Source organism: Panthera tigris, chromosome B1 (genome assembly GCF_018350195.1).
Source record: "Panthera tigris isolate Pti1 chromosome B1, P.tigris_Pti1_mat1.1, whole genome shotgun sequence".
Taxonomy (NCBI): Eukaryota; Metazoa; Chordata; class Mammalia; order Carnivora; family Felidae; genus Panthera; species Panthera tigris.
The window spans coordinates 37,944,907-37,963,149 of NC_056663.1; the positions used below are offsets into that span (position 1 = coordinate 37,944,907).

Consider the following 18,243-nt stretch of genomic DNA (forward strand, 5'->3'; position numbering starts at 1 on the left):
GCAGGCTCCACCACTGAGAGCAGAGAGCCCCAATGTGGGGCGCGAACTCGTGAGCTGCGAGATCATGACCTGAGCCAAGGTCAGATGCTTCACCAACTGAGCCATCCAGGTGCCCAGAGGAAAAAAAGATTTTTAAGTTAGCATGTTTTATGTTTCCTCCATAAACATATTATAACAAATTGCACTTGTTATAAAAATGGATCTTTTATAAAATGTTTACAAATGGATTATATTTAGAAAATATTGTTACCTAGCGATTTGTCTCATTAAAAAATGAACCAGCCCTAAAACTGGGAATTCTACAGTACTTTCCTGGTACCATAAACAAATGGCAAATAATAAGAACTGAAAATCTTAGCTAGTGTGCAGCACTCCCAAGGAGATTGTTTTTTTATAGATAGCTTCCAGGAGTACCGAAGAAAAGCACTGCCTTGTTGAGAGGCATAGGTTATTTCACATATTGTCTCAACAAGGTCTCACCATTATCATCTTCACTCCTCATAAATCAAGACAGAATGAGAGGAACGCTTGGGTGGCTGTGTCAGTTAAGTGTCCAACTCTTGATTTCAGCTCAGGTCATCATCATCTCACAGTTGGTGAGTTGGAGTCCTGTGTCAGACTTCTCTGTTGGGCTCTTTGCTGACAGCTCAGAGCCTGTGTGGCATTTTCCCTTTTTCTTCTCTCTCTGCCCCTCCCCTGTACATGCATGCTCTGTATCTCTCAAAAAAAAATAAACATTTAAAAACAACAACAACAACAAATCCAGAATGAGATATGTTGACTTCATTAGAACAATGTTTTCTTCTGTTTGTTGGAGAATTGTCACGACACTGTAATTTTGTTAGAATAAGATACTCTGTTGCCATTAGTCAAAATTTTATCTTCACAAGTATTCAAATAGGGCAACTTGGGCTCCAGAAATTATAATAACAGCACAAAGATGTTTCACAATCACACACACACACACAAAATGCTACTGTTTCTCCCTAGTTGTGGGACCCAGTGCACTGTACAATCTGAAAAGTAAGAAGAAAGCTTTAACTTGGTAGACTGTTACCAAAGGACTTCTGTAGGTTAGTTTTGGAAGTTACAAGAAAGGTAAAGGTAGAACAGACAGCCTTTTGATCATTAAGGTGCTCATAACAGAATAGAGCTGTCCCTGCGGTTTTTGAAACAGAAAAGTTTCTGTGGTTTTTAAAAAATAATTTTCAAAGGAATCATTTTTATTCATGTCCATTTGTTCACTTCACAAGTAACTCTTAAGTGCCTGTTAGCTACTAAGTGTTATCCTGTTGTTGTAGAATACAAACATTCAAAAACCAGTCTCTGCACCCCAGGACTTTGTTGTTACCACTGCCGTTTGTGTTATTTACTCTATTTAGTGCTTACTGGGTGCCAGAGTCTCGTAGTGCTTATAATTATCATTGTTATTTTGTATTGACATTTGTTCCAGTTACCGTAAGTTCCTGGTGAGGAATCCGAGTTTTCAAGGACTGGGTAGAATCTATGGTAAGCATGCAGAGTTAAGAGTTCAGTTTGCCAGGTAGAGAGGCAGAAGGACCAACATTTGTATGTTTGACAATGTTTGTAAACTATCACGATTACGTGTTTGGCGGAGTACACAGCAGTGCAGAGGCGAAGGTGTACGAGTGAACTTAGCAGGATTTATGAGCAGTTGGGTTTTGCTGGTAGAAAACGTGTGCTATGGGAATGGTTTGGAATGAGGTGAATACCTAGGTAAGACAAGCTTATGGAAGTTTGTTAGTGCTATAGAAAGGAGTAGATCTTACCCGATATGCCTTGGGAAATTTCTTCTGTAGAATGCTTTTTAGCGGCAAATAATAGGTGACTTCTAACAGTGACTAAACCAGTAAGAACCAGAAATGTTTTGATGGTTCAGTGATGTCATCAGGATCCCAGTCATCTCTTGTTCAGTTTTGGAGTTGCTGGTATTTTTATTTCTCCTTTCCGGGGTGGCTAATTAGCAACAGCTCCAGGTATCATATTCTCACATGGCAACATCCAGTGGGTGGGAAGGACTGCTTTTCTTTAGGTGTTTCTTTTCACTAGGAAGAGACTTGCAGTAGACTTCCTCTAACATTTTAAAGACTAGGTTATGTCACATACTCATTCCTAAACTGGTCCCTGGTAAATCAGGTACTGTGATTAGCTTGGAATAATCCTTTCTCTTTTTGAAGCCAGGGTGAGGCCACCTTCTCTGTGTATGGAGACAATAAATATCCAAATAAAGTTGTGATTCTCTAGCAAGAATGAAGAATATGGAATGGCTCTTAGGGAGGGAGCCAGCAGTATTTGATGCAGGGATTTTGGAGAATTTGAAGCAGAAGACTACTAAGATTAGATTTGAGTTAGGACACTCTGGTTATGGCATAAAATACAGATCACCAAGCCTTTTTCCTAAAGAGCCAGTGAATAATTTAGGTGATGTGGTTTCTCAGCTCTGCCCTTGTGAAAGCAGCCATAGCAATATGTAAGTGAAGACATGGGGCTATGCCCCAATAAAACATTATTTACAGAACCAGATGGCAGGTTGGATTTGACCAGTGGCCGTAGCTTGCTGAACCCTCATATGAAGGATAGGTTATAGGAAACCACATAAAGAGACTGGGAGGCAAAGGAAGCTCTTGTTTTCTTAGCCTGGTATTAGTCCATTGTGAAACTTTCAGCTGTGTAGTTTGAAAACGTCAGGGGTTCAATTTATTCCATTAATTTTTTTTTCAGGGCCTTGTGTCTTTATCATTTGTTTTGCTTATTTTTTTATTCATTTAAGAAATAATAATATTTTGTGTGTTTTTTTTTCCCTGCGAAAATTATCAGTTAAGAATTCATGTTTGACTAGGGCAATGGCAGGGAAAAGAAAGCAGAGACCGAAACAGTATAGTTAATACGAATCTGTGATTCCTGAATATGAAAAGTTAAGGGGTGAGAGAGAACTCTCAGAAGATTCAGAAGTTTCCAGGTTGTGTGCCAGCATGTAAATTGGACATGAAAAGTGTGTAGGACTTTATCAGATGAACAGAGGAGAGCAGCAGCAGGAATGAGGACACAGTAATTATGACTTTTTGATTATTTTGGCAATGACTGCCTTTAATAGGTGAAGTATATTTTTAATTTTCTAAGAAATTAAGGAAAGGAAAGAAACAAAAAACTATAATCAGTAGTATGTTTTTATACTGGGTCTGATAGTTCTGTTTTTTCTAGAACAATCCCTGTTACTTCTTTTCATTCCTATCTGCCAGAAAAATGAACTAAGTCCTAGTTAGTTGGAAAAATTAACTGATTTTTCATATTTGAGAGGAACTTGTGTATGGTAGAACATAGTGGCAACCACCAGGATTCTCTCTCTTTTTTTTTTTCTGAGTAAAATAGGATTGTTGATTGTTTCACACTTTGTGACATCATGATTTCATCTATTCCTTTTAAACCTTTCTTCAAATGGATATATAGGAATGTAGGAATTTTCCGGGCAAATACCAAGAAAAAGAGATTCCAGGAAAGGTATTCTGTGACATAACCTTCTGACTGTAACCACGTGTATGACATCAACCCAAATAATAAAATTTCATATAATGCAGTTGTGATAGAGGCACCCCAACGACACCCAGATTTTATTATTCACTGGAAGAGCTCACAGAACTCAGCATATAGTTGTTGCCTATGGTTTGTTATGGCGACAGGCTAGAAAGGCCAATCAGCACAGACAAAAGGTGCATGGGTGAAGTCCAGAGTAGACCAAGCACAGGCTTCCAGGAATCCTATCTTTATGGAGTTATCAGGATGTGCTTAATTCCTCCAGCATCAAATTAGAACAGCACAAGTGAAATGTTGTCTGCCAGTACGAGGCTTATGGATACTCAGTGCCCGAGGTTTTCATCAAATGCTAATCACATAGGCATCTTCTCCTTAGCATGTCCCAAAATTCCAGGTTTCCAAAAAGAAATCAAGTGTATGGCCTTAAGCACACTGATTTTACCAACACTTAGGCACAGTGAGCTTCTATTACCGAGCTAGGGAATGGTGGAAACCTTCCTTAAATCCAAGATCCCAGGGAACAACCAAGGGCCAGTCATTCAAGTAGGATATTCTGAGGGTAGCCATCTTCGGCCTGCTGGTTGAAACCTTTTCTGCATAGAGATTACAGCCCTCAATTCATTTTTGGTGGTGTCTTAAATTTTTATTTTAATAGCAAGTGAAATGATGGTTAACATGGTACTGGTTTCAGTTTCATCATCCATATGAAGTAGGTATTTGTACAAAAAAGACTAGGGCAATATTAGGTCATTATCATCTTTTTTTATGTGATTAAGCTTTCATTATGATTCTTAGATACGATCAGCATAATGATTTTTGATTTAAAATTAGAATAAAATCTCAATTATATGGAAAACCCAGGTTTGACTCATATAGTGCTGAATCCCTGTTTATAGTTATATTTGGTCATATTCATCAATTGTTTTGTTGCCTAAGTATACAAAAATAACTTGTATTTTTGTATTTTGCTTTATGTATTTTCATATACTTCCATATGGGAGACAGTACCCCTATTGTGTTACTTTGATCTCTATCTTAATGTTCAAGGTGACTGTATCATGGTTAATATATGCTAAGAGAAGCTTCAATGGATACCGTGTTTGGTTGTTGTACTTTGTTTGATTGTTTTTTACATTTAATGAGCCTTATTTTTTCAGCAGTTTTAAGTAAACAGAAAAATATAATAGAAAGTACAGAGAGTCTCCATATACCATACCATGCACCCATACACGCCTAGCCTCCCCTGTTGTTAACATCTTGCACGACAGTGGTCCATTTTTAGTAGTAATTATTTTTCAGTTCCTTTGTTTAGTTTTGAGTGAGAGAGCATGCATGCGTGTGAGCAGCCAAGGGGCAGAGGGAGAAGGGAGAAAGAATCCTGTGCTGTCAGCACAGAGCCTGATGCAGGCCTTGATCCCATGAACTGTGAGATCATGACCTGATCTCAGATCCAGACATGGACGCTGAAACAATTGGGCCACTGAGGCACCCTGACAAGAGTGCATTTTATATGGACATGAACTCTTCATTTGGAGGCCAAGTCTCTAATTTGCATTAGTGTTCAGCCTTGGTGTTATACATTCTATGAGTTTTTAACAAATGTGTAATGATGTGAATCCACCTTTGTGGTATCGTGTGAAAGAGTTTCACTGCCTTAAAAGTCCTCTGTGCTTGGGCGCTTGGGTGGCTCAGTTGGTTAAGTGTCCGACTTTGGCTCAAGTCATGATCTCGTGGTTCCCGAGTTCGAGCCCCGTGACAGGCTCTGGAATGACAGATCGGAGCCTGGAGCCTGCTTCCGATTATGTGTCTCCCTCTCTCTCTGACCCTCCCCCCATTCATATTCTGTCTCTAAAATAAATAAACGTTAAAAAAATTTAAAAAATAGTCCTCGGAGGTGTGCCCCTTTTTCCCTACATTCACCCCAACCCTTACCCCATAGTCTTGCTCTTTAAAGAGTGTCATATAGTAACAATCATACAGTGGATATCGTTGAATGTTTAGAACATTAAAATTCCCCACTAATTGAATGTAGGCATTCAAGATATTCTTTGCATTTTGTTTTGTTTTGTTGTTCATCAGTAGAGGATCTGATGACATATGCCTTCCATGAATAAAAGCATGATTTTTCTAGATGTGTGTCACCTAATGGGGAGGGTTGAGAAAAATGACATCATGAGCCACTGCATAGCACTAACATTGGGATCATCCTCTGTGATGTTCATTGGGTCTAGATCTCTAGCAATGGAAGGAGACAGTCTCGAGAAGTTAGAACTTTATCAAATTGGAATGCCACATCCTTCCTACTTACCTTGTCATTGGAAATAAGGCCAGGGAGAGTCTGTTTGCTATGGTTTGGCCATGATTCAAAGTACAATAGCTATGGAGCACATTTGTGAGGTGTTGTTTCATCCTAAAACTGAACAGTCTCTACTAAACGGCTGGGGAAGTTCTGCTGTGTTACAGAAAAAAAAAAACAAAAAAAAACAAAAAAAAAAAAAACCTCTCTTTTAACTTCTATAGCAGTGGAAGTCCAGAAAAATCATGCTAGTTTCAGTTTGACATTGTCAGCTTGTGATAATCATTCTCCTAACGACACCATTTTCCTCTAGTGTCATAGAGTCGGTCAGTGATGGCCATTGTAAACATAAGTTCACCTGTAGGTGTCAAATTTTGATAAAACCCATTCTTGCTTTTGGTCAACATAGAGGAGAAAGTAAGATTTCTTAGTGCTTTAAGCCTACGAATGGTATAATTACCATTCAGTGTAGTGTGGTTTCCAGGTGTGGTCCCAAAGCAATACTTTTTAACAAATCATAAGCTGTGCACTTGTAATTTCCTCTATTTTTCGATTGCTGATTTAACATGTATTTTGCTTTCTTCTTTAGGAGCAGATAAGAATGCTGAGGAAGACTCTATAACCAGGTAGGATTTTTATGGATTTGTAAAAATGACATTCGTTGGGGCACCCGTGTGGCTCAGTCGGTTAAGGGTGTGACTCTTGATTTCAACTCAGGTTTGTGAGATCAAGCCCCATGTCAGGTTTTTCGCTGACAGCCTCCTTGGGATATCTTTCCCGATTTCTGTGTGCACTCACTCTCAAAGTATAAAGGAATGAAATGAAATGAAATGGAAAATGAAAGGAAAGGAAGTGAAATGAATGAACTGAAAATTATGTGTTTCCTAAGGGAACGCAGAGAACAAAAGCAGTTGTTGAGTGTCTACCCTGTACAAGACAATATTTCCTATGCATAACATCTGTTAAGTTATATAGCATTGCATAGCTTTGCAAAATAGCTGTGTTGCTGTAGCCTACTTTTTATTAGTTTGGCAACTGTGGTTCAGGGAGGTTGATGAGTCGACCATGATTCCATAGTTAATGGGTAGCTAAGGGGCTTTGCCCATCAGCCTGTTTAGCTTCCACATCCATTCTCTGGTTCCTCAGCAGCACTGAGATGAAGATACAGATCCTAGGGCAGATCAACTCAGAATGTCAAAGCTAATCATGTCGGAACTCTAATTTAGGGTTTTCTTAAGAAACCAGATTAGTGCAAGCATTTGCCCTTATGTATTTGACCACTAGTGCTAACAAAAGTCATTAGTGCAGTGGAAACTAGTCCCTTGTTTTTACCATCCGAGATTTTAGGATGGATGTCAGCTATGGCCATGGTGTCACAGCTTTTACATAATAAACAAGATGTCGTCAGGCAGCTCCTTAGATGTGGTGATATCCCTTCTTCTTGACACAAATGAGTTTTCTGTAAGGGAAGGGTATTTAGTTGTAGACCATGTTACGTTAATTAAATTCAGTCTCTATCTCAAGGATATTGCTAGGATATTTCAAGGATTCTCTGTTGCCTAGGTTCCCAGTCTGGTTTCCCTTTGGACTAGTACCCTTGACTAGTTCTAGGAAGCTATTTCTTTTTTGGAGATTTTTTCCCTATGACGTTTCTGTACTGTGTTTTTGCCTTTTTACTTTCTTCTCTGGGTTTCTTGGTATTTCTTTATTTTTCCATTAATATTTCCTCTTCTGCCAGCTAAGGACTCTCCATTTTTCCAGAGGCCAAATCAAAACTACTTAGAGTCTCAAGAATTAGGGAACCTCAGATATTAATTCATCAAAATACCCTCTAGTAATTCAACCTCTGTTTAACCTCCTTTCCCAATGGTTGCTTACATGGACAGTTTGAAACTCAAAAGAGATTGAAGTGACCTAGTTGGATATGATAAGTCACAGAAATGAGACTTAAATTTGGGTTCTTTTCCTTCTTTCTTTCTTTCATTTCTTTCTTTGTTTTTTGTCTTCATCTTGCAGACAAATATTTTAATAATAGAAATCTGGGGAGTGGGTCTAATGAATACAATGAAGGAGGGTAAGAATCGAATTAGCAGAGGAGACCAGGTTTCAAGAAGAACAACACTGAGTTGGATAGAAACAAGAGTGTTAGGAAAGATGTCAGAATATGGGGGATTATGCCAAGTGAGATAAAGGAGAATGACAGGAATGAAGGACCCAGGAATAGGGGAGTTGTTTAGAAAGGCATATTCAGGGGCACCTGGGTGGCTCAGTCGGTTGAGCGTCCGACTTCAGCTCAGGTCACGATCTCACGGTTCATGAGTTCGAGCCCCGCGTCAGGCTCTGGGCTGACGGCTCAGAGCCTGGAGCCTGCTTCCGATTCTGTGTCTCCCTCTCTCTCTGCCCCTCCCCCATTCATGCTCTGTCTCTCTCTGTCTCAAAAATAAATAAACATTAAAAAAAAATTTAATAGAAAGGCATATTCAAATAGAGAGTTCAAGAGGGTCGTGACCAGGTTTCTGCTTTTGTGTGTGTTGGTTTCATTGAAGGTGCGAGCATACCTCAGATTTTCTGATGAGAGAGATTAAAAATCATTTGAGCTGCAGGGAAGAGTATTTTTACAGCAAATAGAAATATTATATCCCTTACTTCCACCCCAACTGAGGGAGGATAGCTTAGATCCTCTCAAGGAATTGGGGGTGGGGGGTGGAGATTCTGAACATCAGAGATGTATGGCCCAAGGCAAGCTGTCTCCTCACTCCACCTCTTTTCCTAAATCTGTGATGCCCTTCCCATGTACTTGTAGGGCTGTGCAGGGGTAGGACTGACTTGTGAAATCAGTAAGGGAGCTTCATCTGGATCGGTGATAACATGCCTATGTTGAGGTGACTGTGTGGATGAGTGAGACTCCCAATTCGCTTGTTCTCCAGGAGCAGGACATGGTCCCTACCCTCGGTCATTGGAGCCCATCCTTGTTGTAGGAGTGTATGGCTTCATAGGCTACAGATTGAAAGGTTGGGGAATGCCACAGAACTGTGCCGAAGAGTGATGTAGGAGTGGGAGCTCATAGGGAAGAAAATATTCAGGCAGCGTATAGAGAAATAGAGGCACAACTACCGGGACCATTTGATCGCAGTCTCTCTCCTTGGGTAGCTGAATGCCCCTGAAGGCTTGGAAGGTCTTGCTAGATATTATGGACCTAAATAAGGCAAGACCAGAGTGGTAACAAAGTTGGCCTTGGGAACTTTTAATCTTTTAATCTCTAGTTAGTACGACCACTCATAACCTCGAAACCCAAACTTTGATATATTTAGTTAAACGGAGGTCTACCTCACACACAATGTAATATGTGATGCAACAACTCTGGATGGTCCACCATGTTCACCATAAGTGTAACACCCATCTGGTAAAGTATGATGCTATTACGATACCACTGACTAGATTCCCTATGCTGTACCTTTGAGCCTTGTGATTTATTCATTCTATAACTGGAACACTGAACTTCCCTCTCCCCTTCCCCCATTTTGTCCATCCCCCCACCTCCCCTCCCTTCTGGAAAGAGTCAATTCTCTGTTTTTATGGGGCTGTTTCTGCTTTTGCTCTGTTTGTTCATTTATTCCCCTTTTTACATTCTACACAGAAGTGAAATCATATAGGATTTGTCTTTCTCTGTCTGACTTATTTCACTTAGCCTCATACCATCTAGGTATATCCATGATGTTGCAGATCTCATTCTGTTTTATAGCTGCGTAATATTTCATTGTGTGAGTGTGTGCGTGTGTGTGTGTGTGTGTGTGTGTGTGTGTGTGCTTGGTCTGTTCATGTATTGGTGGACACTTGGGTTGCTTCCATATCTTGTCTATTGTAAATAATGCTATAATAAAGATAGGGGTGCATATATCTTTTTTGAATTAGTATTTCCATTTCCCTTGGGTAAATAAATACCCAGTAGTGGAATCACTGGATCCTATGGTATTTGTGTTTTTAATTTGTTGAGGCCCCTCCATACTGGCTTTCACTGTGGTGATACCAATTTACATCCCATGACCGGTGCACAAGGGTTGTTTTTTCTCCACATCCTGAGCACCCTTGTTGTTTCCTGTGTGTTGAAACTGAGCCATTCTGACAGATGTGAGGTGAGAAGTCATTGTAGTAACGTTTATACATTTAATTTTCAACCGTGTCAGAGCATTCCCTGCCTGTCACATTTGGTTATGGAAACTCAGACTGGGTCTTTCCTGGAGATTTCACAGGTTAGCAGAGGTGGAGTCAAAATAGAGAACTGAAAGTTTTTTTAAAACAGGGTCCAAATTGTGAAAGACCTGTATTCTAGAAACCGTAAAACACTGATGAAAGAAATTGAAGGTGACGGAAAGAGAAAGACATCCGATGCTCACAGATGGGAAGAATACATATTTTTAAAGTGTCTACACTACCCAAAAGCATCTACAGATGTCATGCAATCCCTGTCAACATACCAACAGCATTTGTCACAGAGCTAGATAAACAATCCTAAACGTTGTATAGAACCACAAAAACTTGAATGGCCAAAGCAGTATTGCAAAAGAGGAAAACTGGAGGTATCGCAGTCTCAGATTTCAAGTTTTCTTCCAAAGCTGTAGTAATCCAAACAGTATGGTGAGTACTGGCATACAAAATAGCCTCATAGCTCAGTAGAATAGAACCGAAACCCAGAAACAAATCCACCACTGTATGGTCAGTTCATCTTCCACAAACAGGAAAGACTATCCAGTGGGGAAAAGGCAGTCTCTTCACCAAATGGTGTTGGGTAAACCAGACAAGTCACATTCCAAAGAATGAAACTGGGCCAATTTCTGTACCATACACACAAATAATCTCAAAATGAATTAAAGACCTAAGTGTGAGACCTTAAACCATAAAAAATCCTTGAAGAGAGTACAGGCTGTCATTTCTCTGACTCTGGCTGTAGCAACATTTTACTAGTTATGTCTCCTGAGCCAAGGGAAATAAAGCAAGAAGAAACTATGGGGACTACATGAACCTATAAAGCTTTTGCACAGTGAAGGAAAACGTCAAAACTAAAAGGCATCCTCTGGGATGGGAGAACATATTTGCAAACATTTTGCAAATCCAGTAAAGGGTTAGTATCCACAAAGTATAAAAAATTGATATGAGTAAACATCCTCCCCTCCAAAAAAGCCCAGTTTAAAAATGAGCAGAAGACATAACCAGACATTTTTCCAAAGACAATATACAGATGGTCAACAGACACATGAAAAAAGGCTCCCCAAAACTACAACGAGATACCATGTCACACATGTCAGAATCGTTAAACTCCAAGACACAAGAAGCAAGTGTTTGCGAGGATGTGGAGACAAAGGAAACCTCTTGCACTGTTGGTGGAAATGCAAATGGGTGCGGCCCCTCTGGAAAACAGTATGGAGATTCCTCAAAAAATTAAAAAGAGAACTCTCCTATGATCCAGTTATTGCACTATTGGATACTAACCAAAAAAAATACAAAAAACACGAATTCCATGGGACACACGCACCCCTGTGTTTATTGCAGCATTATTTCTAATAGCCAGCGCAAACGTCCATTGACAATTGAGTGAATGGAGAAGTTCTATATGTATGTATCTGTGTGTTTATATGTTTTTCATACACACACACACACACACACACACACACAAACACACACACCCTGGAATATTACTCAACCATAAAACAATGAAATCTTGCCATTTACAATGACCTGGATGGAGCCTGAGAGCAGTATGTTAAGGAAAGTCAGGGAAAGACAAATACTATATGATTTTACTCATGTAGCACTTAAGAAACAACAAATGAGCAAAGGAGAAAAAGAAGGAGAGACAAACCAAGAAATAGGCTCTTAACTGCCGAGAACAAACAGATGGTTGCCAGAGAGGAAGTGAGTGGTGGGAGGGCTGAAAGAGGTGATGGGGATGAAGGAGTGCCCTTGTCATGATGAGCATGGGGTGAGTATGGAGTTGGTGAATCACTATATTAATAAACTAATATAACACTGGATGCTATTATTACTGGAATTATAATAAAACTTAATGAAAAAAACCAGAGGCCAACTTTTAATTATACCAAGAAACGTGGTTTAATACACAGATAGCTGACCTTTCACTTAATTTTTTAAATTTTCTTTTAAAATAAATGAACATGTTTTTGTTGTATATTTTTGCTCTAAAGGCTTTCCGACAAACCTGGTCTTGATGATTCATGGTCTACATCAGCTAGACAAGACTTAGATTTTGGTACCAAGGTAAAGTACCCTCCTGTGAAACTCACTTTCCTGCTCTGAATTTAGTTTTCTCCCTTATTTACTCTGAAAATTAAGAGGAGACTGTGTATCATCATTTTATGTGTGTCATGGAAAGTTGGCAAGAACAAACCACTTTACAGATACATGACGCGTTGAATGTTTTGTTTTGTTTTGTTGTACTTTGGTAAATCCTACAGGTGGAGGCTGATAAAAGAATGGGCTGGAAAATATATAATGACCGTCAAATTATATTAGGAAAAGCTTTCCCACAATGGAGGAAATGTGACATTTGGTTAAGGATAAGGATTCTTACTGTGATAGTAACATGACTGATAATACTCATGCCTAAATGAAACCCGATTGGGTCCAAGTATCTATTGTAGGTTGCCCCCCGCCCCGGGCAAGTTTTATTTTGGTGAGATACAGGATTTTCCTTTGGCTCTATCCTTTGTTCTACATTTAGACTAAAATCATATTAGAAAATGTTGAAATTTAGATGTTTACATCATTTCTCAACATTTACCTTACAAAAGTGTTCCCCTGTAGTTTTGAAATAACTCCATGAAGAGTAAGTTAAATTTGTGCATCTCCCCGAAGAATACGTATTTTGCTGAAAAGAGTAGCTCTATGGGCAGAGGCTCTTCATAGCCAAGTTGTCAAATTTCTAATTTCAGAAATCTTTCATACTGTAGCTTTGAAAACTATCTCCTCCTAGTCCTTGTGTCAGATTCTAAAATTTAAAGTTTCAGACATCTGGTATTTATTTAAATATTCATTTCAAACCCCTACATCATTATAAGCTACTGGAGGTTAGGAAACAAACTTGTTTGACTCCTGGAGCTCCTAGAATAAAGTCTTGCTTGGAAGAAGCAATGTCATGGTTTTTCAATGTGAATAAATGAGTAGGGAAATGGAATTCCGTAGAATGGAGTTTGAAAAGTAACAAAATACGCATGATATATCACAATTAAATATTTGAATTTAAAAAGTAAGGCTTCAGTTTACATTCCGTTTTAGCGTTTAATACATATAAACGCAAATGAATTCTACTGAGGAAATCAGGAGTTACATAAGAAAGAAGGTTACAGTATATTTTTAGTATCCTCCCATTGTGAGCTTAGAATTGCAGAGAAAAAGTCCTCAGCCTTTGTTTGCTTACCCCATCTGTGTCCCATTACATACATCCTTTGAAGGTTCCCATTTCTTCCTAGAATTCTCATTCCCAATTCTTTCTCCATAGTGAAAGTTGATGTGTTAGGAACCTCTCTTTTTCTGTTCTTTTGTTAGTCTAGTAGTAATTTATAGCTTTTACTAAGTGGTAGATGCCAGGAATTGAACAATTTATTTTATAGTGAAAAAAATTAAATTATTTATTACAGTACTTATAACCCGGTAACTGTAGTGTGATTAAAGTCAGTATTATTAGGGATATACTGTGAATCAAAGCCTCTGTTTTACGTATAGGTTATATATATATATATATATATATATATATATATATATATCTTTCAAAGGTTTAAAAGAGACTATTGTTCATAGTATATTCCCAGTCCTACTTATGTACCTGTTGAAAAATGTATGTTGTTTCCACTTACCTTATTTTGCTCACATTTCTCCTTTTCTTCCTTGTCTTAAGCTCATGCTTCATTGATTGGTCATGTCTCATTTTTTTTTTCCTTTTTTCCTCTTCTCCCCCCATGCTTTTAAAGATATTTTTGATGTTTTTAAGTTTATTTATTATGGAGCGCGCGAGAGAGACAGAGTGCAAGCGGGGTAGGGTCAGAGACAGAGGGAGACACAGAATCCAAAGCAGGCTCCAGGCTCGGAGCTGTGAACACAGAGCTCAATGTGGGGCTCAAACCCACAAACCGTGAGATCATGACTCATGAGCTGAAGTTGGACGCTGAGCTGACTGAGCCACCTATGTGTTCTCACCACCATGCTCTTTTTTAATGGTTTCCCCTACCCTAATATTTCCTTGCAGAAAACATTTCTTTAGTGTCTGTTCTTTTAGTACATCACTTTCTGTCAACTCCATTGTCAACATATTGGTTATGGAATTCTGTCTGTGTGTGGTTTTCATCCATGACTCATTGCCCCACAAGGTTTATTATTCTTTTTTCTCTTTCTTGGAAGGAGCTGAGCTAAATGTTTTTGTAGTGTTTGTATTTCTCTTGGAAAGGGAGGGAGAGAGAGAGAGAATGAGCAAGTGCTAGTAGGGAGGCGCAGACAGAGAGGGAAGGAGGGAATTTCAAGCAGGTTCCACGCTGTCAGCACAGAGCCCGATGTGTGGCTTGAACCCCACTAACCGTGAGTTCATGACCTGAGCTGACATCAAAACTGGGTCACTTAACTGACTGAGCCACCCAGGAGTCCCAGAAGGAGCTACATTTAAATAGTCTTATTTGTATTTAGTGTTTTGAGAAACATAAGCCACTTAAACTGTTTGAAATTCCAACTTACCAACATAAGATACTACTGAAGAGTAAGTTTGTATATTTTCTCTTACAAGAGATAGTTCATGCCAGTATAAATCATGCAAACACTTCACAAGATAACATATTTAAATTTCTTAGTGTTAGTTTTTTCAACATGCTTTCAATTACCTAGGGTTCAATGTTTATCTGAGGTTACTTTGGTAAAGTATTTACCCGATATTAATCAGTTACAGGTACGGCGAGTAACATTTGGGACTACTTATGAGATCTCTTTTAATCCTCACCACATAAGGAAATGGAGACTGGTAATAAATAGTTAACGGCATAACTGAGATGTGAATCTACATTTGAATGATTCCAAAGCCTGTGTTCCTTGTGTAATGGTGCTCATTTGGTAATGGTGAATATTACAATGATTTTATCGAATTGGATTCTTGTAATCCTTAAAGCTATTAATTCTTTTCTAGAATGTCCCGAAATCACGCATAGCAAAGCTACTGCATTCTTCTTGGCAATTCATTAAAAACAGTAAGCTATTGGAAGACTTGTATTATTCACTAATTCTTGTCCATTCTTGTGTTATTCACTAATTTGAAGTTACAGATATTTTCATGTCCTCTTTACTTTGTTTTCTACTAAGTGAAACCAAAACGTGGCACTGTGAAACCAGAAGGTGGAACCTTATCTGAGGACAGCAATCCTGATTCTGAAAATAAAGATATGGCTGAAACTCTTTCCAAACCACCAGTCAGAGTTTATGGCGATCCTGTTCCTGTTTTACCATCATCTAAATCTCTTCTGAAACCTTCTCTCAAGACGTTAGCTGTCCTTGGTCTTGCAAATGTAAGTTGTTTCGTTTTATACTGCCCCCACCCGTACCATCCTCTTGCTCCTTATAATGATGAAAAGGATCTTAGGAAGAAATGGAAGTCCTCAAGATCATAATAGAAATCAGTGTAATGACAACAGAGAGGAAGGTACAGGATTGAAATTTAGAAAGTTTGGTGGGAGTAGACAAATCTCGGGTATGCCTTTATGGAAGCAAAGAAGGAGAAGGCAGCTGGAAAGAATAGCTCGATGCATATGAAGATGAGGAGGGGGGTGAAGGGGAAGAATTCATTTTAGAAGGGCGAGTTGAACTTAAAGTATGAAGAGTTGAGAGAAAGTATCATAAAATCACAGCAGCAATAGTGGGATTAAGGCAGAGAAGATGCTCTTTAAATTATAAAATGTGGGAGGGAATATTTTCAGTGCAAATTAAGAAAAAAAAAGCCAGGTAACAACCAAAAAATACTTAGACTCTTCTGAATGACTTACAGCTGATTTCTTTGAAGAACCGAAAGAAATTTTTGCCCTTACATTTCAGTTTAATAAAGGTGATATCCTAGATTTAGTTTAGCAAAACCTGTGTTTCTAAGGAATGCAAAGTGAAATCTGTTTTAGTCCATACCAGGTTGATTGCGAATTTTCACTTTTTGGCTATTGTCTTTCTTGGGGTTTCTAAGGTAACCTATTGTGTGGTATAATCTTGGTATATTTTAGGTCTTTTTGAGTAGAAAGAGAGGAAATAAACATTTATTCTTTTCATTAAATAAAATTTCTGGTGATGTAAATAAGGTTCTTTATCCATGAAATGAAAAACTAAATTTGAAGCTGCAACACTGAATTTGTTTTTTGTTTTTTAGCTTCTTTATTTATTTTGAGAAAGAGAGCAAGCAGGGTAGGGACAGGGAGAGAGGGGAGAGACAGAGAGAATCCCAAACAGGTTCTTCATTGTCAGCACAGAGCTCGATGCATAGCTCAGACTCACAAACCAGTTTGCAAGATGACGACCTGAGCCCAAATCAAGATGCTTAACTGCCTGAGCTACCCAGGTGCCACTTAAGCTGCCACACTCTGAAAGAAAAAAATATATAAAATATGTTTTCTGCATTCTGAATTATCTTTTTTTAATTTTGAGTTTTCAAGTCTTTATTTTGAGAGAGAGAAAGAGTAAGACAGAGGCAGAGAGAGAGAGAGAGAGAGAGAGAGAGAGAGAATCCTAAGCAGGCTCTGTGCTGCCAGTGTCAAACCCGACACAGAACTTGAATAACCTGAGCCCAAATCAAGTTGGACGCTTAACCAGCTGAGCCACCCAGGTGCCACTCTTGTTTTAATAGTATCTGCATAGAATAGACACATACACACATTTCAAATGAATGAACTCAACATGTATAAATTTTTGTCTAATATGAACTCTTTGTCATGACAGAATCATAAGGAATGAAAGGTTGCCAAGAGGGTATGCAAAATTCGTTGTAGGAGGTGATTTTTACTTTTTTGAATATTTCCGACAATAGATACATTTTTAAAACAATATTGATTTATTTTTGAGAGAGATGGAGCATGAGTGGGGGAAGGGCCGAGAGAGAGGGAGACACAGAATCTGACGCAGGCTTCAGGCTCTGAGCTGTCAGCACAGAGCCTGACATGCGGGGATCGAGCTCAGGAACCATGAGATCGTGACCTGAGCTGAAGTCGGATGCTTAGCCGACTGAGTCCCCCAAGCACCCCAAGATACATTTTATATTATTCAGGGGAAACTTTAGTATTCATAGTTGTTCAACTTAGCATGTAAATTATTCTTTCATGTCTAAAACTGAGAAAGACTGCTGAGTTTGTTTTTTTTTTCTTTTTTTGGTCCCTTTCTTCTTTCCTCCTGGGAATGTTCAGTCTTCCTTGATAATCAAACATGTATTTGAAGACTTTAAAATCTTCAAATTGGATGATCATAAATATATTAGTTGCTTAATGCTAGATTCCTTCTTGGGTCTTTAACCACCTTCCTATATGGTGTAGATAGGAAATTAGAGCTCTTCATATGCTGTTCCCAGTGGAATAATAAAACTATATGAAGTTTAAAATCGGGTTTTATATTTTTCTTAGACCTCGTGGTAGTGCTGGAAAATGGCTCAAAATTCTGTAATCCTGTATTTCTCTTCTATACTTTAAATCTTGTCCCTTAAGATTAACTTTTTCATTCGTTTTACTATTTTTTTTAATGTTGATTTTTGAGAGAGAGTGAGGGAGAATATGAATCGCAAGCCGACTCCATGTTTCGTGTGGACCTGATGCAGGGCTTGATCCCACGGCCTTGGGATCATGACTCGAGCTGAAACTAAGAGTTGGATGTGCAACTGACTGAGCCACCCAGGCGTCCCAAGATTAATTACTAAAAAGCAGTATTCTTATAAAATCCTGAATTAGTGTTTCACAGTTAAAACTTTTTATGACTCTTAATGCTATTCACTACAGAAATGACTATTTGTGTATATTAGTAAAAGCATATTTTACATCCTTAAAACTACTGTTGAAATATAGAGTTGAAATCTTGAATCTCATGTTTTTTTTCCCCTGCTTTTGTGATTGTATTATTTTTACTCCTTAAGAATATTTTTAGTGTTTGTTTATTTTTGAGAGAGAGAAAGTGAGGGAGAAGGGGAGGGGTAGGGAGAGGCGTACAGAGGGACCAAAGCAGGCTCTGTGCTGACAGCAGAGAGCCTGATGCGGGGCTTGAAGTCATGAACCAAGAGCTCATGACGTGAGCCAAAGTCGGAGACTTAACTGACTGAGCCACCCAGGCACCCCTCCCCTGTTTTCATTATTATTCTTTATTTATTCTTTATTTTTATTATTTGACAATTT

At 38.7% G+C, this 18,243-nt stretch overlaps 1 protein-coding gene across 1 annotated transcript in view; it reads left to right on the forward strand.

The window, feature by feature from the left end:
* Positions 1-1,458: 1,458 nt before the first annotated feature.
* The window catches only part of LOC122237886 (ankyrin repeat domain-containing protein 26), a 299,470-nt gene continuing 282,685 nt past the window's right edge, over positions 1,459-18,243 (forward strand). The window contains exons 1-5 of the mRNA XM_042983310.1: positions 1,459-1,509; positions 6,438-6,474; positions 12,049-12,121; positions 15,027-15,087; positions 15,200-15,402. Coding sequence (XP_042839244.1) covers position 15,087; positions 15,200-15,402 — 204 coding nt within the window. The 5' untranslated portion in view covers positions 1,459-1,509; positions 6,438-6,474; positions 12,049-12,121; positions 15,027-15,086. The remainder of the gene's footprint in view (positions 1,510-6,437; positions 6,475-12,048; positions 12,122-15,026; positions 15,088-15,199; positions 15,403-18,243) is intronic.